The 21906-nt window shown below is 28.2% G+C and overlaps 1 protein-coding gene and 1 long non-coding RNA gene across 3 annotated transcripts; one reads left to right on the top strand and one right to left on the bottom strand.

Annotated features, from left to right (window-relative positions):
• Window positions 1-1612: 1612 nt before the first annotated feature.
• LOC111038887 (serine protease nudel-like) lies at window positions 1613-19162 on the bottom strand. The gene is made up of 22 exons (XM_022322155.1): window positions 18925-19162; window positions 17428-17488; window positions 16887-17003; window positions 16632-16811; window positions 16168-16382; window positions 14987-15202; window positions 14637-14801; window positions 14436-14569; window positions 14212-14379; window positions 13737-13893; window positions 13258-13425; window positions 8463-8528; window positions 6217-6277; window positions 5499-5615; window positions 4781-5341; window positions 4461-4675; window positions 4118-4330; window positions 3689-3829; window positions 3470-3603; window positions 3199-3366; window positions 2386-2551; window positions 1613-1844 (listed from the first exon to the last, which is right to left on the bottom strand). The coding sequence occupies exons 1-22, from the start codon at window positions 18974-18976 to the stop codon at window positions 1657-1659; spliced, it is 3663 nt and encodes a 1220-aa protein (XP_022177847.1). The 5' UTR covers window positions 18977-19162; the 3' UTR covers window positions 1613-1656.
• On the top strand, window positions 11662-12137 carry LOC111038882. 2 transcript variants are annotated; one of them, XR_002605025.1, is made up of 2 exons: window positions 11662-11938; window positions 12009-12137. It is a non-coding gene; the product is annotated as an uncharacterized LOC111038882 (long non-coding RNA). The 2 variants fall into 2 exon arrangements; XR_002605024.1 differs by having other exon boundaries at window positions 12006-12137.
• Window positions 19163-21906: the final 2744 nt, after the last annotated feature.

Below are 21906 nucleotides of genomic sequence, written 5' to 3'. Positions count from 1 at the left end.
TATATTATATATAGTGTAAATAATTTTATTCCATTTTCATTGATAATTATTTTTGATCAATGGTCTGAGATGAGAGACATAATATTATATTGATTTACGTTACTACTACGTTAAGAGTTATTGAGTACCTATTGTAATTTTTTAATATTTGGCAAAATGATTTATATTTAATATTTTAATGTCTTCAAAAGTCAGTGAGTGACGTTCAAATATCACAATATTTACCTCCACACTCTCATCCAATATACTATGTAAATCTGAGTATAATTAATATCGAGTCGTTGAGTTGGAAAATTAGTAAGTGGTTGCCAGTCAGCAATGTATATGAACATGAATCGTAAGCACTACAAATGTTTTATAAGTGATTATATTATAATTGATTCCAATTTCCATGTACCTATTTTGCCTATACAATACGCCGGTAAACATTATGTTTAAGCGAAGTATATAAAACAATTTATTTTATTTACCTAATCGTCGCCAGTATTTATATACTGTAATAAACAACACAAAAAAAAAAATTTCAAGGATTTAAAGTCATTCGTTTTTAAATTATTACAAAATAATGATGAGAATTCGTTAACAATTTAAGAGTAGATATCTAATATCGATAATTTTTTTAGTTCACTCATAAAAGTGAATTTGATTTATCTACAAGTATAAACAGCATACCATAATATTTGACGTGTATATACAACTATATTTATTATTTATACGATCATCTGATTTTCAAGTTATGCCAACCATGTTTTTAAGGTTTTTGACAACTTACATTATTACCATTCTGTGACATTTAATATCCAATTTCCCTATCTATTTATATATCTGATATTCAAATTGCATAGGAGGTTATTTTTCTAGTAAAGTATCATGAACAATTCAATTAAACTTGTTTAGAATAATAACTTTATTTTAAATTCCAATTAATTTTGAAGGTTATTATATTTTTTTGAACTGTTCAATATTATACGTTCTTAGTCAATCGTATAATAACCTTAAAGTATTTATCCTTATAATAGGGTACTTATTTATATAATTGCATAGACATTATAATGCAAATATGCAATAAATTATTATTCAAGTGTGTAAATTAATTATAATTTAAATGATATAAAAATAAATATTGCTGTTTTTTGTTTATTTTTAATCGATCATAAATATCGGCTACTATGGCCATTATCACTTTGTATGGGGTTATACGGTTGATTGAAGAACACGTGTATGTGGGACGAGGATTCGTCACTAAAAACCCGGATGGTCACCCATCTGGGAACTAGCGACGCCGGCTGATGTTTGACCTCAGAACACGTAAGTGACAGGCAAATCACCGAGCCACACCAGGCTCCAATATTGTGTTTATAATGACACTAAAATAATTGACAAAGCTTATTTTACAAAAATGAAAATTATTTAAAAAAAATATAAACAATCTTTTATTTATGGTTCATTAAAAATCACTTAATAATGATAAATGATTTAAATAATGCATAAATTGTGAAAAGTTATATGAATGTATAAAATTCAATAATACATGTCGGGTTTTCTTATACGTAGTTATGTTTCCTTACTTATTTTTACAGTTCACTATCAATAGCTAGTAACTACCATAATATGTGTTATATACAGTTACAATTTATATTATACATAATAATATACTTAGGATACATAATTGTTATATATATTGCGAATCCATTGGGCGTGACTTTTTATGCTAGTGAATACAGCTATCGAATTTTTTGAGTGTAGATCTTTGACGCTAAATATTCCAGTTAGAAATGGTCCTGTGCTATATTCATACATTAAGCCCGAACCGCCAAATCCTATAAGATTTCTTTCTCCTGTAACTAAAGTTTTAAAATATTAGTACGTTTGTTTTATAGTTTATACCCATCACCTACACAGAAACATATAATAAATTACAGTATGGTTTTATTATTTTCAGTGAACAATAAAATACTATATAATGGTTTATTCAGCTCAGTTATATAAATACCTTTAATAAATGAACATCTCTAAAGATATATTATGATTCTGAAGGCTTTGAAAAATAAAAAAATAAATAAAAATAACTTAATATTTTATTCTGTCCGACGTGATATGGTAATTGATTGATGTTTAACACTATGTAAGTACGCTTTGATCTGCTTTGATCTGCTTTACATCGTACAATTTTGAATGAACCGAGAATATAATAAGATTTGTCCACATCTACACTTTTTTCTGATAAAAATTGTACTTAAAAGGTTTATGTTGTTATATCAAATTGAAATTGTCTATAAGACTGATGAAATTTAAATTATTTTTAAAAAATGTTACACAGCTGAGCTCCAATTCCGTTCAATAGAATACCTATTATAGCTACAAGAATCATTAGTTTTTTTTTACCCAATTTATAACCTGTGCAAAATTTATCTTTAGTCACGTAATTTTCAAATCCATCTCTGTACATTTCCTGACAAGTCTTTCGGTCAATATACGGTAAAGTATATAATTTTAATATTGATTTAGTTTGTCCATTTCCAATCGTACTGTCCATTCCCAGGCCAAACATCTATAAAACAGATTTATAAAGTATACATTAAAGTGGTATAAAATTATGATTAAATAAGCACTGTGGTCGTACTTTTTGAAATAAATAATATCTATAATAATACAGAGTACTTCAATGAAGTATAATATGAACACAATTTAATGTTATTTGACAATTAATTTTTATAATATCCAAACTTTATTTATTTAGAAGTTCATTATTAAATATGTTTTATAAAATAAAGTAACTAATAGAAAATTAAGCAAACCATAACTTAGATGGTTTAAAAATTTGTTTTTTGTTCTAAAGGAAGCACTTTAGTTTTAAATTAATAAAATAAATTGCAAAATAATTAATAAGGACAGTTGTTGATGATGTCACTAATAGGGATAGATAGGTACCATTGATTATGTATACTTAAATATATATTTAAGCAATGTAGGTAAAGGGTTACTGACTATACTGTTAAATAGTTGCTATTGATGAGTGAATGTCATCTAAACTACCTAAATTACTTTGATAATTAATCAGATATGTAATTTAGAAACTTTTATGGAATCAAAAATACAAATTTGTGTTTCCCCAAATACCAAGGCTAAATAACCTAATTATCTCAATAACAAAGATTAAGGAGTGAGTTGTTAGTTATTTGTAAACAATGAGTTTACCTTTCCTAGATCTCCATTTTCAAGGAAATGTGTTGCAGACCAATCAATGGAAGCTGGTCGAACACCATTACTAACGGCGACATCGGTTGCTAACACGATGACAGAAATGTCATCAGCATAATGCCCATCTAGACCGTTATAACTTTCCTTCAGATAAACTAAACCGATCTAAAATTGAATAGATTATATATATCATTATTGTCCTGGTAAATATGTTGAACATTAAACATCAAAGACAACATATTATATTTTATGTTAATTATTTACTTACATCAATAATCTGTGTATATGTATTGTCTATTACAGAAAAATTGGTATTTTCTTTTCCAACGGCAGTTTTGAAAACATTATTTTCATTTTGTAGGGTTGTCCTTCTCAAACCCTTTTTCCAAAAACAATGAGCAGCTACAAAACAATTTAAATACATTTTTCATTTTTTACTAAATATTATGTATTACGCGTATATTATATTGTATTGTATAATTTTTACCAGATACAACTAAGTTTGGAGCAATCAATGTTCCTCCACATATTCGGAAATAACGACCATAGTTATTAATTTTATATATTTCCACATTCCAAGGTGCTATTAAAGATGGCTCTTTAAATCTATTTGAGGTTATCTCTGTATCTAGAATATGTAATAGACACGATCATAAGAATATTTAAATACATAATTTAATACTCTGATAATTCTAGAATAAATTAAACTTAAAAACTAAAAAGAAATGTTAGCAGTTTAAAAATATATAAATTGAGGCATCACAAATTGTATAAATCATGACGTTAACTAAATGTTCGTGTATAGAAATAATTTAACCATTTCGAGATCTAAATTATTGAGTTCCAAAATGTTCAATTTGCTTCACGACAGGTTAGCATTTAAGTATTCTGTTTAAAAACATTAAAGTATAATTACGTGGTGTACAAGTGGTAAGTAGTTGACCACTCCATTTTGCATTTTTAAGACACTGCAACTCATTAGGTCCTCTTGGTGAATTATGTGCATTTTCGACTTTACACGATTGTGTTAATATAGTACCAGGCTCTGATGGTTTTGAACAGTCTACGTTGTTTCCATCCAGTGAACATTTAATATCTAACAGATCTGATACCATTGGAGAACACTTTTCTAGAATCATAGAACAAATATTGAATTGTATATTATTTAATGTAATAATAAGTATTTAGCTACTAGTCTTATATTTTCTCGTTAATATTGGCTCACGTGATGTAAATCGATACAAATATACGATACTTACTCAAACACAATGTACTAGAATCAAATGATTTCCATTGTCCAGACTCCGAACATACCATCAATTTGTACGGCACAGTTTTATAATATCCTTCCTCACAATCCTGTTCAACTATGCGATAATTATTCACTACAGAACCATGTGATAGAGGAACGTTTTGAATCGTATCCTTATAAAAATGTTTAGTACCCTCAATGTTTGGTACCACGCAAGGTTTTCTAAATGCAAAATTAATATCACAATGATATGTTAAATCCTTTCATTAAACACGTTTTTCGTTATTACGTATATAGAAATAGACATAATCAAATAAGTGTGTGTACTTTTGATTAGGAGATTGGTTTATTGACTCGGTTTCTTTGATTTTTGTATCTGGAGATGAAGTAGTTGTCGATGCTGGAGCTTTCCATGCTGTAGTTTTCCACGGTGTAGTTGGCGATGTTGTAGCTTTCCATGCTGTTGTTTTCCACGGCGTAGTTGGGGGTGTTGTAGCTTTCCATGCTGTTGTTTTCCACGGTGTAGTTGGCGGTGTTGTAGCCTTCCATGGTGTAGTTTTCCATGGTGTAGTTGTCGATGCTGTAGTTGTCGATTCTGTAGTTGTCGATTCTGTAGTTGTCGATTCTGTAGTTGTCGATTCTGTAGTTGTAGATGCTGTAGTTGTAGATTCTGTAGTTGTTGATTCTGTAGTTGTAGATTCTGTAGTTGTCGGCTCTGAAGTAGTCGATCCTGAAGAAATTTGTTCAGAGTTTTCTTCAGATTCTGAAATTATCGACGATGAACACTGTTCCTCGTCAGAACCGTCTAAACATTGGGTTATTCCATCACATCTACCCTCTATATTTATACAAGCACCATATGTGCACTTGAATCCGTATATTGGACACCTTTAATGAAAAATATTAATATTTTTTATTGAATATTTTTAATAATTTATAACTTATTATTTAAATTTTTTTTATTCGTTTATTTTATTTATGAATAAATTAGTTCTATAATGTATTATACATATGTTTATATTTTTAATCATCTCAATCAACTCACGGGGTTGATTCACATAGGACTTGTGTTTCATCAGATCCGTCACTGCATTCTTGAGATCCGTCACAAGTAGATGCAACATCAATACATTGGCCGGATTGACATGCGTACTCCGATTCTCTAGAGAAAAAAAACTAAGTATGCAATGAGTAATATTTATTCAGTACTTAATTATTCTTTTGTGATACTTGGGGTTAATCTGTGTTTGAGGTATATTCATAAACCTATGATTTTGAATAATTGATTTTATCTAAATTGTGTTATACAAATAATAACTATAATACAAGCCAAGTAGCAGCGCCATTTTCTTTAAATTCTTTAATAAAAGACTCATGATACATTTATTTATATGAATAAATTGTCCATTATGAATGAGTTACCACTAAAATATAAGCAGTCACCTTACTAATTTTATACTTAACCAAGAATTGGATTTAAAATTAAGTACCCATACTATTTCTTTGTCGAAGAATAAACCTAATTTTGATTGAAATATCAACTGAACCGACTTAAATTGTATGGGTTCCTATTAACCTTCGTAAAAATGTATTTGCAATTTATAAATTGTCACAAATCTTAAATTTATTACATGATTCAGTATATTCTTAACCGTTTTTACCTTCTATCGACTTATTTATAATGTATAGATGCTTAAAAATATGTTATAAAGTTAAACCATAGTAATTACTTAATGTCAATGGTTAATAATTATTATACTAACTCTGAGCAAGTTGGTTCAGTTTGTCGTTTTCTGATGTCTCTATCACATAGGATGATTGTTTCTAAAATAATAAAATGACATAGGTATTAAAATAATTACTTTATAATAAAATGTTGATAATAATAATTTTTTGGAATTTGAACAAATAATTTTCGAGTTATTTGACTTTTTGTATTAAGAATATTTATAGGTCCATAATAACGGATTTGGAAGAGGAGCTATGATGATTTAAAAATGTTAGCATGTGTCAACTTAATATTAATCCATCAATATTTTATAATTTGTAAAATTGTCTAGATAACAGTTCTACTGTACTGCAATAATATGTATGAATTAGTTACCCCGTAATTGAGTGGGTCACTGTAATGTATATTTTGAATTTAAGATAATTTAATATTAATTTTTATTAAAAAGATGTTATCCAGGACATCGGTAATAGATAAGCTATCGAACGGTTCTTGTATTTTATTATCGTACGACTACGAAGGATGAAGGTTTTTTTTATCAAATTAAAGATAAGCAAAAATATTATACTCATAAAATAATTTAAATAAATACATTTAATCTAATTAAGTAAATATAATTTTGTAATGTTTGGTCTTTTTTATTTGTTAAGTTAACCATCACAGTAGTTAACATTTTCGAAAAAAAAATAGTGTTGAAAGAACGAACGAAAAACTCAAACCTAATTCCTCGTTCATCAATAAAACAGTGTTGTATATTTTCAATACGGTCCATATTTTCGTTTCAAATTTCGTATAGTGTAATATTATTAAGAATATTTTTATGTACTATATATAACAAATATAAATTAAGCTGATCATTTTTTTTACATTTTAAGTATTGAATACTTAAATATTTTACATATATATATATATATACCTATATGGTAGATGATAGGGGGAATGGTAAACTCCTAAAAATGTAGGTAATCTCCTACATAGACATAGTGGTAACTCCTGCAAAAGATATTGTTGACTCCTATAAAATATAAAATAAAATAATAAATATTATAAATTATTTTTTTTCCAATTTAGTGTTGGCAATACGCATCAATTTGTTCGAGAATTACAGATACGAAGGAGATTATCATATTCTATCGGTATTCGACAATATTCAACACCATACTATCGCTGATCTATTTTAAAAATTTTGCATTGCAAGTGCCAACATGGAAGTATAAAAAAAAATAATACTAAATAATAATACTAAAATAGTATACATGGAGAGGTATACCATCTCCGCTGTTGGTATCTTACTGTTGTCATAACTCATAATACACAACTAGCGTATAATATACACATTATATTCAAATGTTTGTATTTTATATATGAAAATATATTTTTGTAATTTATTATTATTTTAAACTTTTTAAGTTATGATCATTTTTAGCTTTTTGAGCTTTTTACCTGTACCAAAATCACGTATTCAAGTAAAAATGTTGGTGTAGGATATTACCCTATTTTTTTCAGGTAAAAATGTCTATGTAGGAGATTACAGTTATTCTTGATTTTCGGGTAAAAATATAAAGAGGTTATTCGTGTAGGAGTTAATAACATGCGACTGATGATAGGTGCACTGCAAAATATTTCAATACGGTAGGTACTTTGTCAACATCCAATGAGTATAGATACATTTAAAAAGAAACTATTATAATAATGTTCATTATTAATGCTTCATCATTTTTATAAAAATTTAAAATATGTAGTATGTTTTCTGTTGTAATTAATACAAATATTCGAGAAGCTTAACATTATCTGAATAAAAATGTAAAAATATAAAATTATATTAATTTTTGAAGACGAGGAGACGAAGGCAGGAGGCTCATCACTGTTAAATCCATGTCACTAATTTATTTTATTTATCATCATTCAATAAGCTAATTGTTTTAATTTTTAACGACTTGCCTAACAGAGAATGTTGTGAAAAAAGAGATTTATAAAATATAGTTTAAATAGTGCTTAAAATTACACCGTAATATAATTTTCGAAAACACCAAAATTAACAGGGACCATTCTTCAGTTTTTTAAGGAATCTCCATTATATATGTCTTATGCACCTATATTCTATAATATACGTATATCTATGTGACTGTGTCATAGATCATGATATATAAGAGCATTATTAAGATAATAAAATACCTTAAACATTTAATTATTTTCCAAACTCGTACTTGATATATTAAAATTTTAACTTACATTCCATTAACATACACTGCAATGTATTTAGTATAAAAATATACGTACCAAATACGAAATATGAGTATATAACCAGAATAAAAGTATATGCTGACTTCATGGCCGATGACAAAAATATCGCAGTAAATAAATATTATGATATTCGCAAAACTATAAATTAAGTACGTACTTTTACTGTGTTATATTAAATAATATATGCAAAAAATAAATACTATTTATTACAAAATTGAAAACAATCACCGAAAAATATCACACATGTATTGGTTATGGTCTTATGGAAATATGTATTATTTTTGAATTTTAAGGGATACAACTGTTAGCAGGTAGATGTTGTGTATTAGTAATGGTTCAGATGCGGTATTGATTGAAATTCAGGAGAACCAAAGTTATGGTTATTGTTTTTAAGAAAGGTGGGAGAACATGGATGTCGTTTCCCTCCTAAGGTTATTTTTTCAATGCGCACCTATACGTTGTAATTTTGGGAAAATGAATAACAAAAATTTATCACATGAATTATTTGTATTGTCTTCGTCCATTCGTAGAAACGATTTTGAACGAACCAGTGTATTACCTACTCAGTGCCATACATTGAAGTGCCATATTATTGTAATGAATAAGAGCTGCAGGTCCGTGTTTTGAGTCAACTAGGTAGAGTCGTACTTTATGTTAAAAACGAAACATTTCACAGTTTGTTTTTAATCGCAATCCATTAAGATGATAGCTAAAATCAAATGTATGATTTAAGATAATTTCACGATAAACAGTAAAGATATCATAAAGATATTATATGTAACAAAAATAAAGCATGACTGTTTATTATATGTTTTAATATTTATTTAATATTGTACAAAACGGTTTAATACGTTATTTTTAAATCTCTTGTAATATATGTATACCTATTTGAAGAAGTCGGGGAAAAAATGTCCCAGTGACCACCAAGCCGTCTTTATTGACAAAATTATGTTAAGTAGGTACCATGGATAGCTGAGAAATTGATTAATTCTTGGTGTTGTTATACTACCTAAATAGCTCCGATGTTGGGATTAACAGAAAAAACAAATGTAATAATTACATTTAGCATTGTTTATGCTATTGTCTAGACTACTCTAGAGATTGTATCGTGGATTGGTCGTTCGGTATGGTTGCTTTTGATATTTTTTTTACATAGTATAGTCAATTTGCTGTCGGATTAATTAGTAAGGAATTGACTGACTGGGCTTCAGGTTCTTGTTTGATTCTGTTTAGGTTACGACGTTCCTTTTATATTCGTACAACAGTTATGCATCATATTTTTATTTTGGAAGCTTCTCATTATTTAACTTATAGGTGTACACATTTTGCACGTTATAATATGCAAATTGTGTTTTAAATACGATAATATACAGATATTATAATTGTAAGATAACACATTATGAACAATTTACAACAGCCCCCTCCAAATAACCAACCTATAAACACGCTACAATCAAGGGCGTCACACAATCAGTTTGCGTACGTAAGTAATGAAAAATATACGTAGGTTCATGAACGAAAAAAATTGTTGTTTTTCAAATTTAATGTATTCTATAATGTTTTTATGTGCTCAGGCATGTGTGTAAAACTGGTTATCTATGTATACATACATTTAAGTTTTTATATATATAATTATAATAATATGTACATTGTACACTGTATATAGTATATAAAATATATAAAATATATATAATATTATATATTAGACTTAACGCGTTGTACGGGGAATCAGACATGCACATCGCACTTATTAATATTATTAATAGAATATTATGCTACTGCGAACCGTGAGTTTCAAATATCTATACAAACATACCAGTAGGTACATAATATATTAAACTAAAGATTCCCAGACTCTTCCGACCTTGACGCTCCTCACTACGTCATAAAAAATACGATGAAAACAAGTATTTCTCTCGGCTACAGGTATTCACTGCTAATTCATGCTTAGATCTCGCAAAAATATCGGATAATTACATCGATTACAGCGTGTTTTGACGAGTAGTTTAACTTTGCTATTTTGGATTGCGTCTAGGTTTTTTGATTATCATTTAGAATTCTGTTGGTATGATTTTTCATACCGGAATTCAAGGATCAAGCAGTCTCGAATTCGAAATAAACATGTTATAATGACACTATATTAATATAATAGAATATGTTATTATATTCGTGTAGCTTAGTCGACGAGCATGCAGTAAATTAATCATAGTGTAACTGCTATATCGTAATGATAGTTCTATGAGAATATTGCGGAAGTTGATACGTAATTTTAGTAACTTTTTGGAAAATACATTTTAAATTTTTAAATTATGATTTTAACATGAAAATTCCAAAAATGTTGTTTTTTTCTCACAAATAATGTGACTATAGCTTAACGGAAAGTACCCGTTTCCGCCAAAAGTATTTCTTTCCCGTTCCCGTCTATATTTACCTTTCTGCCATATGAAATAACTTAAAGGATATTATAGCAATATAGCATTCAAACAATATTAAATGATTGTATCCATTAGTGGAGGACAAAATATTGAATAGATATAAAAATATAAATTATTTGTTAAATTGACACATTTTTGATTTTTTTGTTGATTTATCTATGGGTAAAAAAATTAAAACTGAACGCAATAAAATAAAATATATAGTTACTTTATTTTTACTTTTATAAGTTTGTACTTTAGTAAATGTCGTTATTCGAGCCTCATAATTATAAAACAATGTAAGAAATGACAATAATACATGGATGTCAGTACACACGTTACACGACCTACGATTATAATTTTAAACATCGTAAGATATTGTAGACTGCAGAGAAGTGAATAATTTATGGTTTTGGCAAAAAACGGAATCCACCAATTTAACTGAGGTAAGGGAAAGGTATACTTTTGGTAGAAACCGGCTATGTCCAAAACATAATAAGAAAAACACTCAGATATAGTGAAACTAGTGAGGAGAGTCGAATTGAAAAATATGGTCTTGAACCGAACATTTTAATAATATGTCGAACAGAACTTTTAACCGTACGTCGAACACAGACCTTGAACTGTTCAATTTCTAAAAACTAAGCATACTTACTATTTATGTATATGTGTTGAACCTTGAACCTCGTGAAATAAACCCAACATATCAGTATAAAATACTAAAAATGAGCTAATGACCAACATAGCAATTTCTGCCTTTCTACCGCAAAGTTATAATTCTTGCAATTTTTCCTGTTGTTTTCATAAACCCGATCTGTGGATTATTCAAATATCACATGGATAAATTAGACCTGTAATCCTGTAATCATTCAACTGTTGTGTTTTCGCCAGTTATATTATATATGAGCTACGAGCATACCGTAACGTGCCTAATAAACTTGTCAATAATTACTAACAAAGAGGTCAGACCTGCATCTATTTATGGGTAGCCTCTTGCATTTTGTTGTCCGAGAAAAAATTCAAACCTTTAAATGATTTTTGAACTTTGAAATAGAATATTTGTGTCATACCGACATCATTCAATTTATCCCTCTCTCGGTAAGTAACAACAACTCAACTGTAAAATAAGTTTAAAAAAACACTAATTGTATATATCTTCCCTTAGTAGAAATTTTGGAACAAATCTTCTTTACCAAAGTAACATTTTTTTTTCGAGTCGACGATATTTTCCACACTATAATAATTATAACGGATCTGCAAAAATGATATGCCAATCGCACTAAGTTTCGAAGTTATAGACATTTAAATATCACCCGTTTATAGCCATAAAGCCATATCATAATGCACCATGCGTTGCATGGCAATTGGTCGCAACGCTACGCAAATCAAAAAATATCAATCGATTTTGTATGAAAAACCACCTTAGGTTTCAACTGATAGGTTTGAAAAAATCAAGAGGTACTGTCGAAATTCCAAGTGTCTATCTATTATAGTTTAGAGTATTAGAGTCTAATCTGGTCAGTCGATCAGTGAGGATGATCTTTAATTATCTATGTCTATAAATATTGGTAGTGATTTGTATAGATGAATTGTTTTAATTCATTGCCCCTGCTTAGAACTTAACACTATTTATATTTAACGTAGGTGCCAGTTAATACTTATATATACATTGATACCTGTTTAATTCATAGAATACCGAAATAAGAAGTAATTAATAAGACTTAACAATGGACTGCTACTCCTGATGAAAGGTTTCTATTGTAAAGGTCACTAAAGGAGTAGTAGTGTTCATTGCAAAGTTTTAAACTTAAAATCACCTAGTATTTATTTTTAATTTGAATGTATATCCACAAATTCTGCGATTTCTTCAAAAAAGTTTAACGACAGTTAGAAGTAAACTTCCAACTACTAAAACCTCTTACTACAGAGTCTATTGTACAGACCTCTCTAATAAATCTAAAATATGAAAACTCACAGTTATCAGCTTTAAGTTTTTCTACTTTTTCCAAGTCCGTGGAATTTTTAGATGTGAGTGATGTATAACACACCTCCTAATGTTCACAAAATGTCCAAAATATGACCACCCAAATATCGTGATTAAGAAAATATAACTCTGTTATTAATAATAGGTTATTAACAATTGACTAGTAAAACTTTATTATTTGCGAATCGACATAGTAATATGTTTCAAAAAATTAAATATAATTATAGGAATGTAAATATTATAACAGGCATGCGTTGGATTTGAACTAAATAATGTTATAAGCAATTTATTGTGGATAATTTTTAATACAATAGGTCTCGTAATATTAACAAAAGGGTCTTACACAATATAGTTTTTAAATAAGAAAACATTGTTTGGTGTGGAGTGAATGAATATATCTTAGATACTTTAATTCGATGTATCCACTTACATTAGAGAAGTCGTTCGCGAATCCATTGAATGTGGTGACTTACATTCGTAAAAACAGCGACTAAATCGTTTGAGTATGGATCCGTGACACTCACTATTCCGGTTAAAAATTGTAAAGTACCATGTTCATATGTTAAGCCTGAACCAATAAATCCTTCAGTAATACTGTGTCCTGAAATTTAAGATAGAAATAACACTTGTGCACGCGTATAGATACAAAGAAACTCACAGTTTCACCAAAGTAAAATATTTAATAATAAAAATATATACATTGATTAGTTAATATTTAATATAGGTACTACAAATGGCCATGACAATAAAATAATTAATAATTATTAAAGAAATAGTTTAGGCGAAATCCCAAGACATCTTCAGATAAATATTTTCAAAAGAGTAAACAAATTCATAACTTATAAGTACCTAGGTGCCTATATTATGTATTTTGCATTTATGCGAAATATATTCTTTTCAAACTTATATTACCTAATCGAGAAACAGCGCAAAATTTATCGATAGTCACCAATGATTGAAATCCATTTGAATACATATCACGACAAGTATTTTTATCAGTATATGATACGTTTGCTTCTAACAAAACTGAACTTGTTTCGATCTTTTCCGTTTTTCCCCAGCCGACAACCTATATAAAACAAATTGTTTAATGTACCTTATACTTATATTCTTTCTCATACACTTATATTATTGTTAAGCAACTAAAATTAAGATGATTGAATTTTCCACGTTCCTACTCAAAAATTAATAAAATTCTCCACGTTTTTTTTTTCAAATTTTGATTCTGGGTGGAAGTGACAAATAAATTGGTTTTACAATAAATAAGGGATATTGTTTTCTTTTAGTTAGTTAGTTCTGTGAGTTATTATTTTTTTTTACGGTTCAAGCCGTTCAAGGTATGCTCAAAAAGTTCCGCTTAATTATCTAAAATATTCAACGAAATTACCTTTCCGTTAGATCCGTCCGGAACAGAATATTGTTTGGACCAATCGATACAGACTGGCAAGACAACGTCACTGATCGTAACTTGAGTATGTAACACGATAATAGCTAAATCATCGGCATAATACCCAGAAGGACCATAATAACTCTCTTTCAGATAAACGAAACCCACCTATAAATTGTTTTGTAAATATGTTTAGGATCAAGCGATGTTTTTGCTCAACTTACATCGATAATCTGAGTAAAATTATTGTCTTTTATAGAAAGGTCACTAGTATACTTTCCAACGGCAATTTTATACTTCTGATTTTCATTCATCAATATTTTATTCGTGTTCCCTTCTTCCCAATAACACTGAGCCGCTATAAACATTAAAATAAATTCTTAATTTATTCTCCTTTAAATGTGTTTTATTGTAGACATTTTTACCAGTGATAACTTTATTTGGAGCTATTAATGTTCCTCCACATAACAATTCATAATACCCATCACGACCTTTTACTTGTCGATATAAGCCAACACTCCAAGGTACTGTCCCATACTCTACTTTTCCATCATTTAATACATCGCTTGGAGTATTCAGTAGACCACAAGCTATAATCATAATAATTTAATAGGTAATAATATTAATAAGTAACACAATAAATAATTTTATGAAGGTTATAGTTTTATAGTTTTCTATATTTTTAAATTTTTATGTTTATATAATTTTCATGTTTTTTAGTCCTGTGAGTTCATAGTGCTGGTAATAATAATAATTATAATATGAAATTAAATACTTGGAATACACGTATATAAATGATCATCACTCCATGTTGCATTTTCCAGACAAAGTAATTGAATTGAAACTTGTTCCTCTCCGCTTAGTAATCTATGAGTAGCTTTACATTTTTGATACAATATAGTCCCAGGTACTGGAGTTAAGCAACTAATATATTTATCTTCAAAGGTGCATTCAAAATCTAAACTATCTGATTTCATGGGTGGACACATTTCTGGTTACATAAAAAAATATATAATTAATGCACATTCAGCAGTAACATTTAAATAATATAGGCATGTTTTTATTATTTCCAAAAATTGTATCTTAAATTTATTTTATACATAATCTGTTTATTGATTTATAATAATATAGGTACTATACAATAAATAGGCAGTGTTGGGTGAGTTACTTTTTAAAAGTATCTAAGTTACGTCACAAGTTACAAAACAAAATAGGTAACTAGATTACTTGTTAGTTACTCAAGTACAAAAGTAATGAGTAACGTAACATTTTTACTTAAAAGTAGCTATTTACAATAACGTTACTCTTATGTTAAATGAGTGATAATATAATTATGAATTGTTGAAAAAAGCTCCAGCCTACCAATAGTTATTAGCGGTAATCCGTACGACTGTCTGTCAGTATTTCGATGTACTTACATATTTTATATATATATATTTTTTTAAATTTAAATTTGCATTTTATTTTAAAATAATTATAGCAAAGCGATTATAAAATACATATTTTATAAGGTGATCTAAAAATAAATAAGGTAATAAACTATAAGAGTTGCTGCCTGTATAAGCTGTAATCGATGTTTATAATCAGTTAAATTGAAAATAATACTAACACAAAATCGTTTATTTATGTAATTATATTAGATTATACTGGAAAAATTTTGTAATTACATACTATTTAAATTATTAGTATAATTACATTTTCTAATGCGGATTCGAGGGGAAGGACTGCCTAGTGAAGTAACACCACGATATATCCCACTCCCAAAAAAAAGATAAATTTATAATGTAAACGCGTTCTTCTGCTAAGTTACTTCTAAATAATTAACTTAGTTACTCTTGCGTTACCAAAAATAATAATAACGAAATTACCATAACGTTACCGAAAAATGTAACTTTGTTGCAGTAACGAGTAACGCACGTTAGTTTACAACACAGTAAATAGGACATAGACACTTACTCAAACATAATTCTTCATTTACAAATGGTCTCCATTGTCCTGATTCCGAACACACCATAAATCTGTAAGGAACAACTTTATAAAACCCAGCTTCACAGTCCTCTTCAACGATGCGATATTGTTCAATTTCTGTGGCATGAGACAGAGAAACATTTTGATTCCAATCTTTATAAAAATATTTTGTGCCCTCTATTGTCGGTAAAGTGCAAGTTTTTCTAAAATCAACATGACAAGTATTCAATTACCGATTATCATATGCAATTCAATATTATAATTATTTTATTACATGTAATTTTTTCAATATATGGAAATAATAGCTTTAATTGCTTACTAACAATTTAGGAACTTATAAAATACAATATAATATATATATTAATTCTAGTAATTTATTTTTTTGCAGGACTTAAGTACACTTAAATTCATAGGACTTTCTTATATATGTGTTCAAAGTAGGATTAACCTACTTAATTCGAGACGGCGTTATTGGTTTTGTTGTATCAGTTTTTATAGGTTTTGAACTCGCAAATGTTGATATGGAACACTTTTCTTCATCAGAACCATCAGCACACTGTTTGATGCCGTCACATAAATTCTTGTTACTGATACAAGCACCATATTTGCACCTGAATGTGTACTGTGGACACCTTTAATGTACAATGACAATATGAACTATATTTTATGTACCTACTTAAGTTTATTAAAAATATCAATCGACTTACACAAGCGTTTCACACAAAAGTAAAGTTTCGTCCGATCCATCACTGCAATCTCGTATTCCATTACAAGTATCCGAGACATCAATGCACTGGCCAGATCCACACCCATATTCCGTTACACTTTTTTGAATCAAAGTAAACTTATTAATTGTGTTATAATCTCAGTGTGTTTATCATTATTCATAGGTATGACGTATGTGGTTTAAAAGTAAAATATATTAAATATAAATTATATCTAGAACACAATATTTTATATTGCACATAATATAATACAAGAATAAAACGTATAACATACATATATATATATATATACAATATACCAACACGATTCTTAACATTTTGACAGTTTAAATGATTAATAAACATAGGTAATAGAAATATGATTTCAAAATAGAATTTAATTAATTTTTTTACATTAAGTTTATTTTAATTGTAGCACTTAAAATATATTTTGTAAAAGCTATATTTATATTAAATAGTCTAACTTAATTAATAGTAATTTATAATAATTTATTGTGAAAACATAGCATATATAGTTACCAACCCCGGGCAAGAAAATATGGTTTGTCGTTTTTCAAGTTTTCTATCACACAAAATGCCCGTTTCTAAAATAATAAAATATTGCAATTTATGTATAAAAGACAGGGCTACACAAATTAGAATAAATACATTTATTTGAAGTTAGTATATAGAGTGATTCGGCAAGCATACTCACCCCTTTTTCCTTAACTATTGCAGTTATTTAAAATCATATTTTTGGAATTTTTAAATATACTTAAAAACCATATTTTCAAATTATTGAGATTATTTGTACTAAGTACCTAAGATGTGTCCTGGGAAGATATAAATTTCTGATTTTCAGATGAGAACGTTCCTTTTCTTCTGTAAATTATTTGTCAGAAAATGTACTAAAAAATATTGACCCATCAAAATCAAAATTCAAATTAGTAGTTTTGAAGTTGTTTACCTTTGTAATGATAGATGATGACGGGTTTGGAAGATATGAGGGGGGGGGCTATGGAAATTCAAAGAATTTATTAATAAATAATATTAATTCATCATTATTTATAATTTATAAAAATGGTCCGAGTAAGTATGTAAGTACTAAGTTACAAATATAATAATACTAGATTCAATATTACGTCATATATTTTATATTTTTATAAACTACTCTTAAGGACTATTATTTTAGGCCACATTTTAATAATTGAGAAACTACTCGTTTAAATTTTAAATTAGGTACATGTACATTTAAAAAAAATTATTCACAACAAAATTTATAATAAAAAAGGGGAAGGGGACCCCCTTCTAAAAATAGAAAATTTTATCACAAATCCTATTCTTCTAAGTCCTCAAGACGTTCAAGAACTTTAAAATAAGGTCTTTAAGTATTTTTACTAATTTTAAAAATCATAGTTGAACATCCTGTATAGTATTTTAAATACAAATGGATTATTTTTAAATATTTAAGATTAGGAATATTTACTATTATACAAGCCAGAAATAGCTTAAACTTTAAATTAAAAAAGTATTTTTACTAATTTTATAAATCTAAGTCATGAAAAATAGCTTCCTGTTTAAATGGTTGATTTTAAATGTTGCATTAATATTTCTTTAAACCATAAGTAGGGTTTGAGTATGACTTAGATAGGCCGATATCAGGTTTTTTTTGTTACTCTGGTAAAAAAATTAGGAAAACGACAAAATATGGATCAACAATATGTCTCATATAAAGGTGCAAAGTATCTATTCTCTACCGATTTTTAATAGTTATCTTGCAAAGGTATATTCAGCATGTTATTTTTGTCTCCAGTCTCTCCTAATATACTGCTGAGACAATATTATGTTGGTGGTACAACCTATGTCTAGCTTAGAAATTTGTGAATAATATGTATTTTATGTTTTATTATATACCTATTTAGAATACCTAAACGATTGATTTATATTTAAATTTATACTTTGTATTTATTTGAATAATATAAACATAAGTAATTAGCCAATAAATATTATAGTGGATTAGTTAGGTATTAAAATGACGTACCAAAAATTAAACAAAAACACGTTATCCAGGAGAACGAAGATTTCATGGTCATCGACCGACGACGAATGTATATTTCAAATTTAATAAGATAACAACACTAAATAGATATTATTATATTAAAACTAATTGTACATGATTAATAATTGTTCGCCGATTCATAAATAACTGCTTAAAATCAAATGGTTAAATCTTATACTATTATTAATATGGTTAAGCCAGCCAGTGTAAACGTCTATGATCGACTGAATAGTGAATAGCCGGCGGGTTGATTACTGTGAAGTGGGGGATTATAAGCGAAGTTTCCCCCATCACGACCATTTGTTTTTCAAGTGTACAATAATACATTAATAATTATGTTGAAATAATGGAATAGAGGAAAACAAATAATTCGAACCTAAAAAATTAATAACAATACAAATTAATAATATAGTTACACAGGTATACCCATATATAGTTGAACATGAACATGTATACATATTACATTATACATAGTGAAAGACTAAATTCTAGAATCTATTATATAGACGTATAGGTATGAGATAAATTATATGCTCGGATTTTCCGTCATGAATTTTAAATATACCTGTAATGATCACGATGACAACAAATTTAGAGCCATCACTAGAAACACTATATAAATATGAAGTGCCGCCGCACAGGGCCTCGTGGTTTTTTTTCGGTGTTGATCTTTAACTCTGTGGGCTATGATGGTACAATACAAAATGTTGAGGCCTCGTAAAAAAAATTGCAACATAGTAGCAATGCCTATATTTTATTTAATAATTCATACTGTATACTATATTTGGTTCATCTATACGTATTTTAACTTTGAAGAACATTTTTTTCTGAATTTTGCTCTGGGAAAATTATCAATTGGCAATTATCTTCTCAATTTCAAGAGTTTTGGTTCGTTTCCTCTTCCATGTGTTCTACCCACGCATGTTTCTCAAAAAGGTAATTATTTATATGTCTTTATTAATCTTAGCTTGAAAATTATTGTTCAGCAACTGAAATTCAGCAGTCTAGAAACAATAACTAGCATTGTAAAAAAAATAAGTCAAGAATTTCAAAAGTCTTGATAACTAACTGAAATATGGTTATTTATAATTATAATTATCAAAACCTTATTAGGTATTTGTAATTTTTATATATCTTTTGTGTCTGTTTTCATAGATAACTTTTGTCGTGGGTATAGTTGGAATTCATATCAACGTGTTATATACGTCTTATATACGTCTTTATTCGAATGTGCACTATAAGTATAACTATGTGCATAGTAATACTATGTATATAAAGGTAGTAGGTATATATGTCACATAGGTACTCTAAGTGTAACCGTATCTTTCAAGTTTCATGAAATGAATACTTATCCATTTCATGAACTACGATAATACTGTGTAAGCCAAATTAAGTTTCATGAAATTTACATATTATACTTACCTTATTAATTTCATGAAATGGAATCTCTTATTTTGAATTATATATATATTTATCCGTATAACTTTTTGTGAAATTAAAATGGTATATTATTTGATATACAAGTTTTTTTATAAGATAACATATGGTTTATTTTGTTATCAAGCTATGCAATACATAATGAAAAATACGAGTAAAGGTCAAATTTAATTCAACTTTTAAATTATTAGCTGATCTTGCATGGCGTTGCCCGTGATAAATTAAATGTCAATGGATTTGCCACTTCTTAAGCCCCGTTAAATGTAAACTAAATAGATTTTTAACACAGTAATTTGGGTTGTTTTGACTAAATATAAAATACAGGTTCAAAATTATATGCAATAATAATAACTATTTTTATTTTCAGTAAAAAATGGCAACAACATATATACAAAAAATATTCGTTTTTTCATGAGCCAATAAATCTTTAAGATTAGATACCTTTTAGATCGAGAAATCCTTCTTGAGATGTCTTTCTCTCAGATCTCACTAAAAAAACTCGTGTGAAGGCACAGGTATTAAATATTATTATGTATATTCTACCTACTTATTAAAAATAAGTAGTTAATCACACACAATTTTATGACAGTAAGCAACATACGTAATAGAAACATATTACTGGATACATAATTATAGGCACCAACAATTTACAAATACTGAAGTACCTCATCTGAATATAAGGTATAGTCTGCTTATACCAGTATAATAATAATGATTAATTACTTCATACAATTTTGATTTATTTATTTATCGTTCTTATAGTATGATTTTTTATAATTAGGTATGCAAATAATATGTTTATCAATACTATTGTTGCAGACTTGAGACTGTAATTTGATATTTCAACAGTCGACATATTAGTGAACTTAACAAATTGGTGCAGCTGCAGGCTGCAGCATTATTAAAAGAAAAAAGTAACTAGTCCTGTACATGGATCTGTTTATTGATACTGTGTACTACAGTCATCAGTCACGGTGTCACTATAATTATTAATGAGACATATCTGGTCGTTTAGATAGGGTGGAAGATGGAGTTTCGTGACCAAGGCTGTTCGTCATCATCTGTCTTGTAGATTAAGGTAACCACTTATATTTTTACCGTTAGGTGCAGTCTTGTGGCAATCATAATACTGACTCTCACGTATGGTTGAGAAACTTGGACGACAACCAAGACATTTGAGGTCTCTCGAAAACAGGGTACGGAGGAAAATATGTGGAAATATTATCGATCTGGTGAAGGAAATATAACAGAGAGCTAAACTATATGTTAAAACGAACACCACTAACCATCTTTATTAAGGACCAAAGAATACTATGGTTGGCTACATAATAAAAATAGAAGAGAAGAGAACGAAACAGTTGGAGCAGCATTGCAATGGAAACCACAGGACAAACGACCTAGAGAAAGATTAAGGAAAAGGTATAGATTATTTACGTAGTTGAAGAAAATTTAAAAGCTCTAGGAGTTGAGAACCGGAGAGTCAATCCAAGATAGATTTCAAGGCTTTCTTGAAAAATTATAATTTTA

The sequence above is a fragment of the Myzus persicae genome, unplaced genomic scaffold (genome assembly GCF_001856785.1).
Source record: "Myzus persicae strain clone G006 unplaced genomic scaffold, MPER_G0061.0, whole genome shotgun sequence".
NCBI lineage: Eukaryota > Metazoa > Arthropoda > Insecta > Hemiptera > Aphididae > Myzus > Myzus persicae.
This window is presented reverse-complemented; position numbering and strand designations above follow the sequence as displayed.

What these genes read in the sequence shown, in the direction of transcription:
- LOC111038887 (XM_022322155.1), bottom strand. Translation starts at nt 18,976, where the DNA reads ATGACCATGAAATCTTCGTTCTCCTGGATAACGTGTTTTTGTTTAATT. An exon ending in CTTTTGTGTGAAACGCTTGT is followed by an intron (nt 16,812 to 16,886) that starts GTAAGTCGATTG and finishes TGTACATTAAAG; the next exon opens with GTGTCCACAGTACACATTCA. An exon ending in CGGACGGATCTAACGGAAAG is followed by an intron (nt 13,894 to 14,211) that starts GTAATTTCGTTG and finishes TGTTTTATATAG; the next exon opens with GTTGTCGGCTGGGGAAAAAC.